General features: G+C 52.5%; 6 protein-coding genes across 6 annotated transcripts; 3 read left to right on the top strand and 3 right to left on the bottom strand.

Moving 5' to 3' along the window:
* Positions 1–180: 180 nt before the first annotated feature.
* On the bottom strand, positions 181–1,044 carry BJX68DRAFT_89575 (uncharacterized protein). The gene has a single exon (XM_071049951.1). The coding sequence runs from the start codon at positions 926–928 to the stop codon at positions 416–418; it is 513 nt and encodes a 170-aa protein (XP_070905310.1). The 5' UTR covers positions 929–1,044; the 3' UTR covers positions 181–415.
* Positions 1,045–3,077: 2,033 nt separating this feature from the next.
* On the top strand, positions 3,078–3,540 carry nhp6 (high-mobility group nucleosome-binding protein; the record flags this gene model as incomplete). Its single annotated transcript, XM_071044172.1, has 4 exons — positions 3,078–3,138; positions 3,189–3,284; positions 3,335–3,456; positions 3,511–3,540. 4 exons carry the CDS (start codon positions 3,078–3,080, stop codon positions 3,538–3,540), a joined length of 309 nt encoding a protein of 102 aa, XP_070905309.1.
* A 2,066-nt stretch (positions 3,541–5,606) lies between these two features.
* On the top strand, positions 5,607–7,579 carry BJX68DRAFT_261545 (uncharacterized protein; the record flags this gene model as incomplete). Its single annotated transcript, XM_071044171.1, has 8 exons — positions 5,607–6,022; positions 6,081–6,488; positions 6,537–6,614; positions 6,662–6,906; positions 6,962–7,073; positions 7,125–7,229; positions 7,283–7,461; positions 7,509–7,579. The coding sequence occupies 8 exons, from the start codon at positions 5,607–5,609 to the stop codon at positions 7,577–7,579; spliced, it is 1,614 nt and encodes a 537-aa protein (XP_070905308.1).
* Positions 7,507–9,336, bottom strand: BJX68DRAFT_89364 (CCDC174 family protein). Its single transcript, XM_071049949.1, has one exon. It carries the CDS (start codon positions 9,049–9,051, stop codon positions 7,957–7,959), a length of 1,095 nt encoding a protein of 364 aa, XP_070905307.1. The 5' UTR covers positions 9,052–9,336; the 3' UTR covers positions 7,507–7,956.
* Positions 9,176–10,685, top strand: BJX68DRAFT_89058 (homoserine dehydrogenase). Its single transcript, XM_071049944.1, has 2 exons — positions 9,176–9,330; positions 9,428–10,685. The coding sequence occupies exons 1-2, from the start codon at positions 9,300–9,302 to the stop codon at positions 10,504–10,506; spliced, it is 1,110 nt and encodes a 369-aa protein (XP_070905306.1). The 5' UTR covers positions 9,176–9,299; the 3' UTR covers positions 10,507–10,685.
* On the bottom strand, positions 10,568–12,252 carry BJX68DRAFT_89361 (heme-dependent oxidative N-demethylase family protein). Its single transcript, XM_071049948.1, has 4 exons — positions 12,059–12,252; positions 11,787–11,997; positions 10,913–11,715; positions 10,568–10,859 (listed from the first exon to the last, which is right to left on the bottom strand). Exons 1-4 carry the CDS (start codon positions 12,140–12,142, stop codon positions 10,629–10,631), a joined length of 1,329 nt encoding a protein of 442 aa, XP_070905305.1. The 5' UTR covers positions 12,143–12,252; the 3' UTR covers positions 10,568–10,628.
* Between the last annotated feature and the right edge of the window lie 289 nt (positions 12,253–12,541).

The following is a 12,541-nucleotide window of genomic DNA, read 5'->3' as shown; positions in this document are numbered from 1 at the left end:
CTTATCTTTTTCTTCGGATTGATTTGGGATGGCGTTCTACACAGGCGCATATCCTGTGTGTTCGAGTTTGGTTTCTCATCTGAATGATACCCAGTCTTCCCTTTATCAAACTGGAGTTATCCCCGTTCATATTTGTTTGATCTCTTGCTACATAGACTTGATGCTTAAGTGTTGGACTTTGCATGGTCAGAAATCGAAATCAAGAACTACTATGGCCTAAGTACCGACCCACGTGACATCACGGATCGCACGTAAAGCTCCGTCATAGGACTGGGCGAAAGAACAAAAAAAGAATCATTGACGATCACTTGTGTTAGAATCTGAAACATGCCAGAAGCCTCGGATTGTAAGCTAGTCGCAAAATAGAGGAAACGGCTGAGCTCCGGCGTAAAGACAGGGTAGAACCGCAGGAGGATCAAGCAGGCGGGCGACAGCTGAGAGAAGAGGAGGGCAAGAAGGCGACCCTACCCACCATATCTGCCATGATATTATCGTTGCTGTTATTAGTCACATTAATAAGTGCTAGCCGACAGCTTACAATACCACTAACAAGGGCCTGGCTAAGAGGGTACGAACCAGTATTCCGCTGGTAAGTTTTGGTGGTGTTGTTTGCGCTGGAATGTGGTGGCATTATTTGCAGCGCGCTGGGTCGATCTCTCGATGAGGCCTCCAAGTTTCTCCTGCTGCACTGCACCACACTGGCCGTTGGACCTTGATAGGCCACCCAGGTTATTGAACTATACCCGTCAATAATAGAAAAGTGTAATCTGCGCTTTGAGCGACCAAACGGCATCGAACAACTCAAGAGCCCACAGTCCAGCTCAAACAACCACTTGATAAGCAAACTCGACCTGATTGTTTGTAGCAGGAAACAATTGATACCTAGGCCCAAGCTCCGGTATGTTCCCTGGTGCTGTTGGGTGTCCATCTCTCTTAGGGAATAGGATCAATGTGATCCGTTGTCAAATTGTGACAGGTAGATTCGCGAGCAGAGAGGAATCATTTCAGGTAGGGTCGTGTCTTGATTTCCCATTGCCATCGCTATAGCATGCTATCTCATTGGCCCAGTGGCTCAGTTGGGAGGGATGCGTTCCCTGTGCGACTGTGGGCAGCGTTGCTTTTGACAGAGTTTAATCGAATAAGGAGGAGGGCCAGCAGCCATGTCCGGGACTGCCAGCATCTTGAGGCGCCTTTGGAACACTGAGTCGCTGGTCGCGACACATGCGAGATGCGACTGCGAGATCCCATGCCCTGAACGCGGGCTGGATTTAGAACGAAAGAGGCTGACGAATTTCGCTGAGCTCATGTGGAGAAGCCTTTGAAACCATTCCGGCAGTCAAGCAGCTACTGCCACCAACGGAGAACTTGCATTTCTGGAAGGGTTCTTTGTTTGCTCTCGCCTTGCTTCGTCGTGCTAGGGTTTTTCAGAGAGCCAAAGGCAGTCCCGTCCTCCACTCGTTGCCCGCTCTTAGAGAAAACGACGGCGCCGAGGTCCTTCGAATTGCGACTGGGAGAACAGAGCTGAAAGCCTGCACTAATCGCCCGCGCCCCAAGAAACTGGAAAATCCCCTCAGGTATCAGAGGCGTATGGGACATAAAGGCATCATGACCCTTCATTATTACGGGCTATTCTCATAATTTCTTACCCGTGGCCACCAAGTTGCACACGCACACTCCATAGGCTTGGGACTGCGAAGAATGCGCCTTCAGAAAGTGCTGCTGGTGCTAGTACGACTCGCCCGTTGTTACGGAGTTGTACGAGTCTTTTGTAGTATGATGTAAAGTACTACTAGTATGATCGATGGACTCCTCCCAGAGACTGGACACTGCGCTCTGATTGCCAGAGCCCAGAGGCCCAAAGTGCTACGATTTGCCCGCATCTATGGTACCACTCAGTCAACACACAACCCCCCTCCTCGGTGTGATATTTCTCAGAGCTGAATTATCCACATACGAGTAGTAATCCAGGCCACACAGTCCACACTGCCAATGGCAGTGGCAGTGAATGGCGTAGGAGAGCGTATCGCGATGGTACTGTACCCTCCCATACGATAGGCACTGAGGTGTCTGAGAGCAGGCCTTTTAGCGTGCAACACGGCTCAAATCAAGCGAGAACAAACTATTTTTGAAGCCTGTTATCGACGACCATTTGATCATCATCCTGGAGGAAATAATTTCGGTCGCCTTCTACAAAGCGCAGCTGGGCCTCGCAGAAATGCCGCTGGGGGAGAGTGGAAAGTGACGAAACATAGTACCGGTAACAAACGATACGAGCCATTCAACCCCCAGCAGCCAGCCAGTGGTAGCAGCAGAGCACCAGCTCGCTTTCCTTCCCTTGCGGCCCCTTGGAAACTGCTGTAATAATCAATGGCCCGCTTTCCCGTCGGTCGGTCGCTCGCTCACTCACACTCAGATCAACTACTAGTACCCTCCCCTCTTCCTCGTCCGCACTCTTCCTTTCTCTCTGCTCTCACTACAATCTTCAGTTCTCCCATACAATTTGTCTCTTCCCATACAAAAAAAGTACACCCGCGTCGGTGAGTATACTCTATAAACACTCCCGTTCTCGAGCACTCCTTCTTCACCACCAACACAATTCTCTTTTCTTCCCTCTCCAACTGCTTCTTCGCTTCTCGTTTGCACTTTGCAATCGTCATCTTCCTCGATTTTCCCCTTGTTTGTTTCGCGGTCTCGTCGTCGCGCACTACAACAGCCAGCATGTATTTCGCAAGCTTCACAACCAACTAACATCTACAGGCTGAAACCGCTGACCTCGAAACCCATTATAACCTCCTTTTCCCGAGCTTCCTGCTAGGTAAGTTGCTCTTTTGCGCGCTTTATTTTTGTGCCAATACCCGACTTGCGACCGCGATCCGCGAACGCGCTTCCTGTCTACCCACCACTCTCGTTCCTCAGCACAGGTTTCTCTGCCACACCTGTTTCTCTGTGTGCACTGTCGCATCATCCTCCTAATCACCTTCTCTCCTTTGTCTTTGTCATTGAAGAGCATTCAATTGAATTTTCTTCAACCTCTCTTCATCCGCTGACAAAGCTCACGATAGCTTCACTCTCTCAAAATGCCCAAGGAGAAGACCACCCGCAAGGCCAAGGCTCCTGCCCGCGACAGGAAGAAGAAGGGTAAGTTAGGTTTCGAGCTGCCTATTTGCTTGGCTAACGATTTTTACCAGACCCCAACGCCCCCAAGCGTGGTCTCTCTGCCTACATGTTCTTCGCCAACGAGAACCGCGAGAAGGTCCGTGAGGACAACCCCGGCATCAGCTTCGGTAAGCATTGAACGCCTCGCTTGGGTTTCCTTGATGCTAACTCTGCGCAGGCCAGGTCGGTAAGATGCTGGGTGAGAAGTGGAAGGCTCTTACCGACAAGGAGCGCAAGCCCTACGACGACAAGGCTGCTGCCGACAAGAAGCGGTACGAGGAGGAGAAGGCCCAGTACAACGTATGTATCACACTGACGGTCAGGATGACTCGCGCTGACTTGTTCTAATCCCAGGCTGCCGAGGAGGATGAGGAATCGTCCTAAGGGACCTCCAGATCTCGAGTCGCTTGACCGCTTGACCGCTTGGCGTTGTGTGTTCCATTTCTTTCCTATTACTGATAATCGTCTATTGTAATTGCGAGCTTTATATGTTTGTCCTATATCAACGGCTTCTGGGATGGGATGACTGTGGTTTGTGCTTGCTTTTCTGTTCATGAAGGCTCTTCAATGGGAATGTTAGTGTACGGACTGGTTTACTTGAAATCCGAGGGTGCCCGGCGCTGGATTCATCGACGGGAAGCCTTTAAGTAATGGCGAAATATGATCTAGTGAAGCTGCCAACTGCAATTACTCTGTAAGCTTAAGTTTCGTGGTGTTGCTCCCGAAGATGATCTTGGCCCGAGCTTGAGCTCAACGCGGAGACGTCATCGTTTGTTTACGTGTCGGACGCGTCCAGCTCCGATAACTCCGAGTTGCCTCAGGCTGCAAGCATCCCCAATTGACGAATGATCGCCGGCCAGAGACATGATCTGGCTCCGATTGCTTGCATTGACATACAGGATGCAAAAATATCCGATATCCTCCGATGAAGCGACGTTTTGGCAAATCGGGGAAATCGTGCTTGAGGCTCTTTGTTCTTTGATCTTGGATCGGTCGTTTGTGCGCTGGATGATGAGCGCCCTGCATTGCCCATTGCCAATGATTGATGGAAGTCCTGAAGCTTGGTGGTGCCTGCGAAGGGTTGTATATGCGAAGACGTTTCTCTACTTGCGCGATGACTATGGACTACATTGCGATCTGTTCTTGAGTTGTAGATGGCTTTTTATGCCAAACAGACTTTCTGTGGACGTACAGAGGTTGATCATCACACTCTGGTTACCACCACCACGAAGAATCCATCGAAACTCGATCGTCAGGACTCTGATATTGCATTGCGATAGAGACATCTTGGCTTTCCAGGATCTCGGGACCTGTTAGCGTATGGTGGGTAAGCTAATGGATGTCGCGTGATGGTCTAGAAGGTTTTTCTTCTGTGTGAAGAGTGCATCGACGGCCCACGGGTTGTTGTCTCTTCGTGCCCGACTTTGGTCAGGGTCCCCGGGCTTTGATAAGACTTATCCTCTTTGCTGTCGCAAGTGGTGCTGGCTCAACTACCTAATCTTGGGGCGGGCCAAAATCCTTCACAGTCTGGGCTTTAGATTCTGGAGGAAGTCGTCCGTCCTCCATGGCAGCGGATCGATCCGAGTCTGTGTTGGCTGGTCGTATTCGTGCAACCATGGTTCCACGGAGCATCTTATTTATAGTTGGCTAACTATGGATTTTTAATCAATTGACGGGTTTGATTCAGCAATGTCACTGGCGATGAGTCTTCCTGCCATCAGGTGATGGCATGGCACAAAAGCAGCGCTATACCACCTCTGCTGCTCTGCAGCACAGCGGCGGGGTCTCTACGAGACTAAGTCCAGCCATGAATCTCTGCCGCCCATTAGACGCGACCACGTCAACGCTCCAAGCCAGACTTTGCACCCTGGCCAGGTTTATCCCAAATTTGTCTTGAGAGCCGCATCCCTGAGCCCGTTTTCTGACGGCTTCTGACCCCACCTCAGCATCTTCTTCTGCACGGGTAGGGCGGATGACTTGAATGGGCTTGTTGTCTCTTCTTCAGTCTCGCCTCTCTCTGACCGACCCCGGTGGAGTTCTTCTCTTGTCGGCGACGATTACGATCGATATGCATACGGGGGACGATCCCGATAGAAACGCCGCACATCCTGACTTATGCAAGAATATTCGTTCTTCTACCTCCGACTGTGGGCTTCTGAGTTGTCCCGGCTTGCCCCTCACCGTTCTATGACTGAGACTGCTCATCCCATTTCTTTCTTCTCCTGCAGCTTCCAACTTTCCATCCGATAAACCTTTGATATAATTACGGGATATAGAAGCCGCTACCCGTGGCCTTTGTGCCTCTCGTCTGCTTGCATAGCTTGACTGACTGTTGACTCCACCGCTCCTCACGGCCTCCCCGCGTTTTTTTTTTCCCACCTTCAACTATATAACGAGCTACCGGAACCCCCTTTCCTGGCCTTGGATGGCCTGTTATCAGTGATCTCACAATGGCGCTCAGCGTTCCTGCCGGTATTGCAGAAGAAGTCGCGGCGGGCTTCCGTCGCTTTCGCGACCCTCTCCCCGAACATGCGACGGAAATCACCGGCCTCATCGCCGATCTCTATACAATCAGCTCGTCGCTCAAGACACTAGAGGATCTCTCCACGGACCGTCGCTACCGACTCAACATTCCCTTTGCTCGACCGGACCTAGACTTGGTCAGCGCCAGCTTGCAGTATACGCTCGATGACATTGTCGATTTCTTCGGCCACCTCGAGGGCCGCAGAGCGTCAAGCCGGGATATCCATAAACGAATCTGGGTGTCCTTGGGCAGGTTTTTCATGGACGAGTCTGCGGAGTCATTGGCTATACGGCTAGCCAAGTACAAGGTATTTTTGCAAGAATTGGAGGATTATATCAAGGAGTGCGCACTTTCCTGAGCCTTGTATCGATTGAGACGTTTACTGATCGATGCTGTACAGCAACAATCCCGACCAGGGCCACATGTCTCGCCTCCGTGAAGCGTTCAAGGAGTTGTTGGTCCAACAGGATAGTCGTCTCGCATTGCGCTTGGGCACAATGTCCGTGAGCTCCCCGTCCTCGACGAGCAGCAATAGTACGACACCGAGTAGCCCCGTGAGTGATAGAAAGCCCCGCACCCGTAGGTCCTACGAGCGTCAACGGCCTTCTCATCTTTCTCCACTGTCGCCCATATCAGCGTCGTCTGGATCTTTCTTTGACATCCCCACGGTTCCCGATGCTCCCGGCTCGCCGATCACAAGTTCGGTTACCACTCAATCATTGGGCTCTAATACTTCGGCTGATCATTGGGCGTCGCGAGTCTTCTATGGTCCGCGCACAGCTACTCGTATTCCCGGCAGGGGCCACGAGTAAGAAATGCAGCATCATATGCGGTTCATTGTGCTAATGTGCGATAGGTCGAGGTGCTACGGTGACGCGCAAACAGGACTAAAGTCCTGGCTTTTGGATGAGGGATTTGAAGAGGTTTTGCAGCTGTGAGATTTGTCCATCTACTGCTAAGAGGGAAGCTAACAAGTACTAGGGCTTTTCCCAGTCCACCTGGCAGTCCAGACTTCCGGGTGTTCTTCTACCTCCGCGAAGACGATCACCGCTCGCGCATTGTATGCAAAGCTCCTAGGCGCGGGCAGCCTAGCGAGTACTTCTGCCTCCCATTGAACTTGCTGGAGGTTGTCCGCAACCAGCCTTCATGTCTGCAGCTCTGCCGCCGCCGTCGTGGCGGAACGGAGCTGGTCATGTGGGCGAACCTCAAGTTCAGTACGATTGAAGGTACGTAGTTGCTGAACCTCGCGAATGATGACTGGTACTGACATGCCTGAGTCAGATATGGTTATCTTCTATTGCACGTTTCTGGCGCTTCGCTCCCAGGACTCGGGCCGGCCCGTGGAACAGATCCGTGATTACGAGCTCACCCACGAAGAGGAGCTCTTTGGATCGTAAGCCCCTCATGACAAGCCCTACAATACGAGGAAAGCTGACAGCTCCAGACCGATCCTCGACGATGACTACGTGCACGCGCTGCGAGTCTACCGGGACAGGATAACCGGCGCAGTCCGACTCCAAGCCTCTGTCCATAAAGGCGAGATGAAAAGGTACGCACAAACTCCCTTTGCCCTCTTCTGAGAAAGCTAACCACAGACTACAGGTCCCCCGTATGGACTGCGTTTATAACGGAACAGGTCAAAACCCGCGGATGGATCCGCATGGTCGGACCCAAGGTCATCCTCCTGCGTGAGCTCCGCCAGACCATCTTTACCTCCTCAGATTACACGCCTCCGAAAACGAACAGAGGCCAGCATCGACTTGAGTTTTCCAGTCCTGAGGGTAAGTCTTAGCTACGCTTCCCATAGTTGTAATGCTAACAATCGCAGACGCGGAAGGCTTCATCAGCACCATGGCCGAACTCGCAGCGGAAGGGGGCGTGGTTTACATCAGCACCTAGTAGCACTGCTTGACCCTTCAACGGCAATGGTTTCAAGAGAGCGGAGGGCTCCGGGGCTACCTGCCTGAGCAGTAGAAGCACGACTTATGACTTACGCATCCACGACTAATACGACTAATGCTGATGGTTGATTTCAGAGCGAAGAGTCAGCATTGTTTGTTTGGATAGCATGGCGCATTGAATGAATGGTAATTGGCGAGGTTCGGTGTTTGAAGGCATGTATGCGTGTAATGTTTGGTTGTTCTGTTTTGGCTAGAATAGAAAGTTGGAAGGAGAGCAAAGCAAAAGTGATCTGTCGACGGTAAATGGGTATCTTAATCGCATGTCAATCAACCAAACTCCGAAAAAGCAGCCAACTGTACTCCGTACATAAGTATCTATCCAGAAACTCCGATATCCCCCAGCCCTGAAAGAAACATCTCTGCGCGCCTCTTCGCCCTTAACTTGTCAACCTCTTTCCTCCGGTTATCCCTCACTCGTTCCCTCTCAGCCCTCCGCTCCCGTCTGACATCCCGCTCTCTCTCCGTCTCAGCCCGCACATTCATAAGCTCCTCCATCTGTTTCTTCCGGACCTCTTCGTCCTTAGAAAAGGCATAGAATCCCGTGCCCCGATTTCGCACCTCCGCATCAGCATCGTAATGCACCTCGTCGGGCGTCGGCGAGCGGTCCCGCCTCTTCGCCAAATGCGCCATCTGCGACGCAACAACATCAGACGGCTGGAATGCCTCAGACTGCACCGTGACCCCGTAGATAAGATTCTCCGGTCGCGAGGGGCGCCAGCGTTCGGCTTCTGAGCCCCCGCCGCCCTGAGATTGTGATAGCAATTTCGCAACGCGCGCTGCTTCTTTTCGGGTTCCGCGGCGCGTACGGCCGAGTTCGTCTTCGTAGGAAACTATCGAGGCGTTGTCTTCGTTGTCATCCGTATGTTCAAAGCTCGAGTCTGTATCGGAATCCGAGGCCCCCCCTTTCTCTCGTTGGCTATCGGCCCATTTCTTATCGAAATTAACAAGTCCCTCCTTTTCTTTCCTCCGCAGGCGAGATAGATACGCGTCTCCAGTCCCCTTTCCCCCATCTTCACTATCGCTGCTCCCCTCCGCAAGATATGCGCCCTTCTTCAAGTCTTCATAGATGCGGACCTTCTCCTCCATCCGCCTCTTCGAGCGGTGCAGCGTCGCCGCATCCACGGATCCAATGTCCGCGGAGGACTGGTGGACCTGTTGGAATGCGTTGTTGTCATCGTCGCGGAGGTCGGCGGCCGCGCGCTTTTCGGCTCCCTTGTTCGGCCGCGCAAAGATGTCGGATTTGCTGGATTTCGAGGGGCGGGGACGGCCGGTGCGTGATGACTGGTTGCTGTCTTTGTTAAGTGAGATGAGGGATGAGAGGGTCGATGTGAAGGCGAGGTTTGATGAGGACGGGGTTGAAGTGGTGGGTTGTTTTGTGGGTTTTTGGCCGTAGAGGGCAGGGTTTGACATTTCGATTTGAGATATACGGTATGCGTGGCTCTGAAGTTGATTATGAGCTGTTGTATGCTCTGGATAGTTATGCTGCGGCGGACTGGATCTTTTCGGGGCCGATCTCGGTCGAGGACAATGACTAAGCCGCCAGTTACCCCACGATTGAGCGTCAACGGAGTCATTGGGCTTCTTTTTCAACCTCACTTGTGCTAATTCTTGCTTTGACGGTCAATTGAAGAATTACCAATTGAGCTATCACAGTCAATATGTCTGCCCCAATTTACCTCGGTGTTATCGGTAAGCCACAGCCCCAAACCCATATTCATCACCACTACCCCGCCGCTATACACTTTTTCTCAACCAGACGACGAACTACATACTGACCGAGATACAGGCGTCGGCGGCGTTGGAACCGCCTTTCTAAACCAGCTCGCCCGCCTTCCCAACGCCCCCAAGCTCATCCTCATCGCCCGCTCCAGCCAAACCCTCCTCTCCCCGACCCCATCCTACAGCCCCTCCATCCCCGCCGCCGAGTGGAAAACCGCCGTTGAGACCCCCTCCCTCACCAAATCTGGCGCTCTCACACCCGATGAGATTGCCTCCTACCTCGCCTCTGCCCCCGGCCGCTCCGTCCTCGTCGACAACACCTCCGACCCCGCCCTCGCATCTTCCTACCCCGTCTTCCTCCGCAAAGGAATTTCAATCGTTACACCTAACAAGAAGGGCTTCTCTTCTGATCTGTCTCTATGGAAGGATATCTTTGCCTCCGCTGCTGAGGGCAAGGCGCTCGTCTACCATGAGAGCACCGTTGGCGCGGGTCTCCCTGTGATATCAACGCTCAAGGACCTGGTCGCGACAGGCGATGAGGTTACCCGGATCGAGGGTGTGTTTTCCGGAACGCTCTCCTTCCTCTTCAATACCTTTGCGCCCGCGTCCGGTGGTTCCGACGCGAAGTGGAGCGAGGTCGTTGCAAAGGCCAAGGAGCTCGGCTACACAGAGCCCGACCCCCGCGACGACCTGAACGGTATGGACGTCGCGCGGAAGCTGACCATCCTCGCCCGCATTGCGGGACTCGACGTTCAGTCCCCGGACTCCTTCCCCATTGAGTCGCTCATCCCCGCTGAACTTGCTTCCCTCCCCTCGTCCTCTGACGGAATTACGCAATTCATGACCCGTCTCCCGGAATTCGATGCCCAGATGGCGGGCATCAAGGAGGGCGCTGAGAGGGCTGGTAAGGTGGTTCGGTATGTCGGTAGCGTGGATGTTGGCAAGAAGGAGGTGCGTGTTGGGCTACAGCAGTTCGACAAGGATAGTGCCATTGCCGGGCTGAAGGGGAGCGACAACATCATCAGCTTCTATACCCGGCGGTATGGAAGCAACCCGCTTATTGTCCAGGGTGCTGGTGCGGGTGGTGATGTTACCGCTATGGGAGTGACGGCAGACTTGATCAAGGTTCTCGAGAGGCTTTCTTAGCTTCCTTGTTGCCTGAATCATATCGTACGAAAAGCAGTAAAGTAGAGCAGAGCAGGAACTAATAAGCAAACACAACGACATTACCACATGATAGATATCACTCTTGGCTTGCTTAGGTACGGTCATGACCGCAAAAACTTCTTCACAGCCTCTCCCCAATATGCGCCCCTCTTGTACGCATGAATCCCAGGCACGTTACCCTCTTTCAGTCCGTCGATCGCAACAGCCATTTCCTCACCCAGCCCTTCGTCTCTGATATCCTTGATGGGGTATGTGTACGTGTGGAAGGCAAAGACGAGGGCTTTGGATTTTGGCAACCGGTGTAGCGTTTGTCGTTCGCAGCGGAGGTATGTCTGTGCTAGGTATCAGTAGCCATCCTCGAAAAGAAGAGGAGAGGAAGACATACATCAGACCCATCAAACCCCTCAACATCCATAATCTCCTCCTTGACCTCCCTTTCACTCTTCTCGTTCTTACCATTCAAATCCAAGTCCTCTGGCGAATGATCATGCAACCCTCCAAACGCGGCGAAAAGCCTCGCGCCAGGCGTCATAATAGACCAATTCGCCCTCACCACAAACCGCCCCACCTCCAAGCGCGCAAAGAACCTATCCATGCTCTTCTCGAGTTTCTGCTTGTACCCTGGGACAGGCGTGTGGATTTGTGCGAGGGGCAGGCCGAGTTTCTCGCGCGGGTTGAAACCTGCTGGGTAGTAGGTCGAGTAGAGTTGGAGGGTGTAGGGGATTTCTTCGGGGCTGGTGGTTGTGGTGGAGGGGGAGAGAGGGTTGGGAAAGAGGATAAGGAAGTCCTCGTCAATGTATGAGGAGAGGATATCCATGAGATGGAGGAGCCGGGCTTCCTCGACATCATCACCCTCTGCCACTTCGCTGGTGAAAGAGCGCAGAACAACGTCCGGATCGACCCAACTCCTCGCTCCTGTAACGATATTCTCAAGTACCACCCCTTCCTCTCCTTCTGCAAGCCGGAACATGGTCGGATACCGGCTCGGCAGATACTCCCCCACGATAAACGCATACCACTCACACAGGGCCTCGCGAATCCGGGCATTCACCTCGGGCGTGTCCTTGCTCATGTTAACAGCGCGAACTGTGTCTGGGTGAGATTCCAAGAGGGTTTTTCGCAGGGCAAGACGCTCCTTGTAAGTTTTGTCCATGGGAATTAGTTCTGAGGGGTCGAGGGTTGATATTGCTGTATATCAGGTTAATCTTGGTCTTGCCATGAGGTGGGTATATGAGCTTGAATGGGAAGAAGGGGCGCACCCATTGTTAGATGGTACTTCGGCTTGAATGGTCGGATGGCGAGAGGAGGCGTGTCTTCCCAGTTGAAGTTCGGGAGGGGGTTTATCGGAGGGTAGCTGGTGGGTTCTTGAGCATTTTCCGTCGTTTTTCCATTGTTATAGGCCGGTGTGGTAGGATAGGTTGAGTATGTGTTCTTGGAATCTGCGACTTGCGCGTTTGTGCGAGTCGAGGACTGTATCTTTGTTAGACTAGTTCACAGTCATGCGGAGTAGATTTGAGGGGATGGATCGTACTCGGATGTAGATCCCGAAGCAGACCAGGATCGCAATCCCCAGGAGAGACGGTGCAAGCGGGATGGACTCGAGGTAAGGATGCATGGCTGACAATATTGCCTGTCTATAGAGAATGCATTATTGCCGTCCAGAGAGGGGTATAAGTATGCTATCAGTTGGAGATAGGTCCGGATGAGCTATGACTGTGCATGAATACTAGTATGATATCGCCAGCTCTCCGATTGGCTGTGTTCGCCGTCCAACAACGCCGAATGGTCGATGTTCCGGATTTTGTTTGACGATCAGATTTAAACGATATCTGATTATGCTATCATATGAGTATATAGTACAGAGGGTATCAATAAATCAGCTCAACACCAGCAGACAGCGAAGTCTGTCGAGCACGGCAGAGCAAACCATACCGTATAATGATAGCATGGGACACAACGCCAACACAGTCTACCTCTCCAGGAGGTTCATACCACGCGTTTGCAATAAAATGGA

Source organism: Aspergillus pseudodeflectus (assembly GCF_044049435.1).
Source record: "Aspergillus pseudodeflectus strain CBS 756.74 chromosome Unknown BJX68scaffold_2, whole genome shotgun sequence".
Classification (NCBI taxonomy): Eukaryota; Fungi; Ascomycota; class Eurotiomycetes; order Eurotiales; family Aspergillaceae; genus Aspergillus; species Aspergillus pseudodeflectus.
This window is presented reverse-complemented; position numbering and strand designations above follow the sequence as displayed.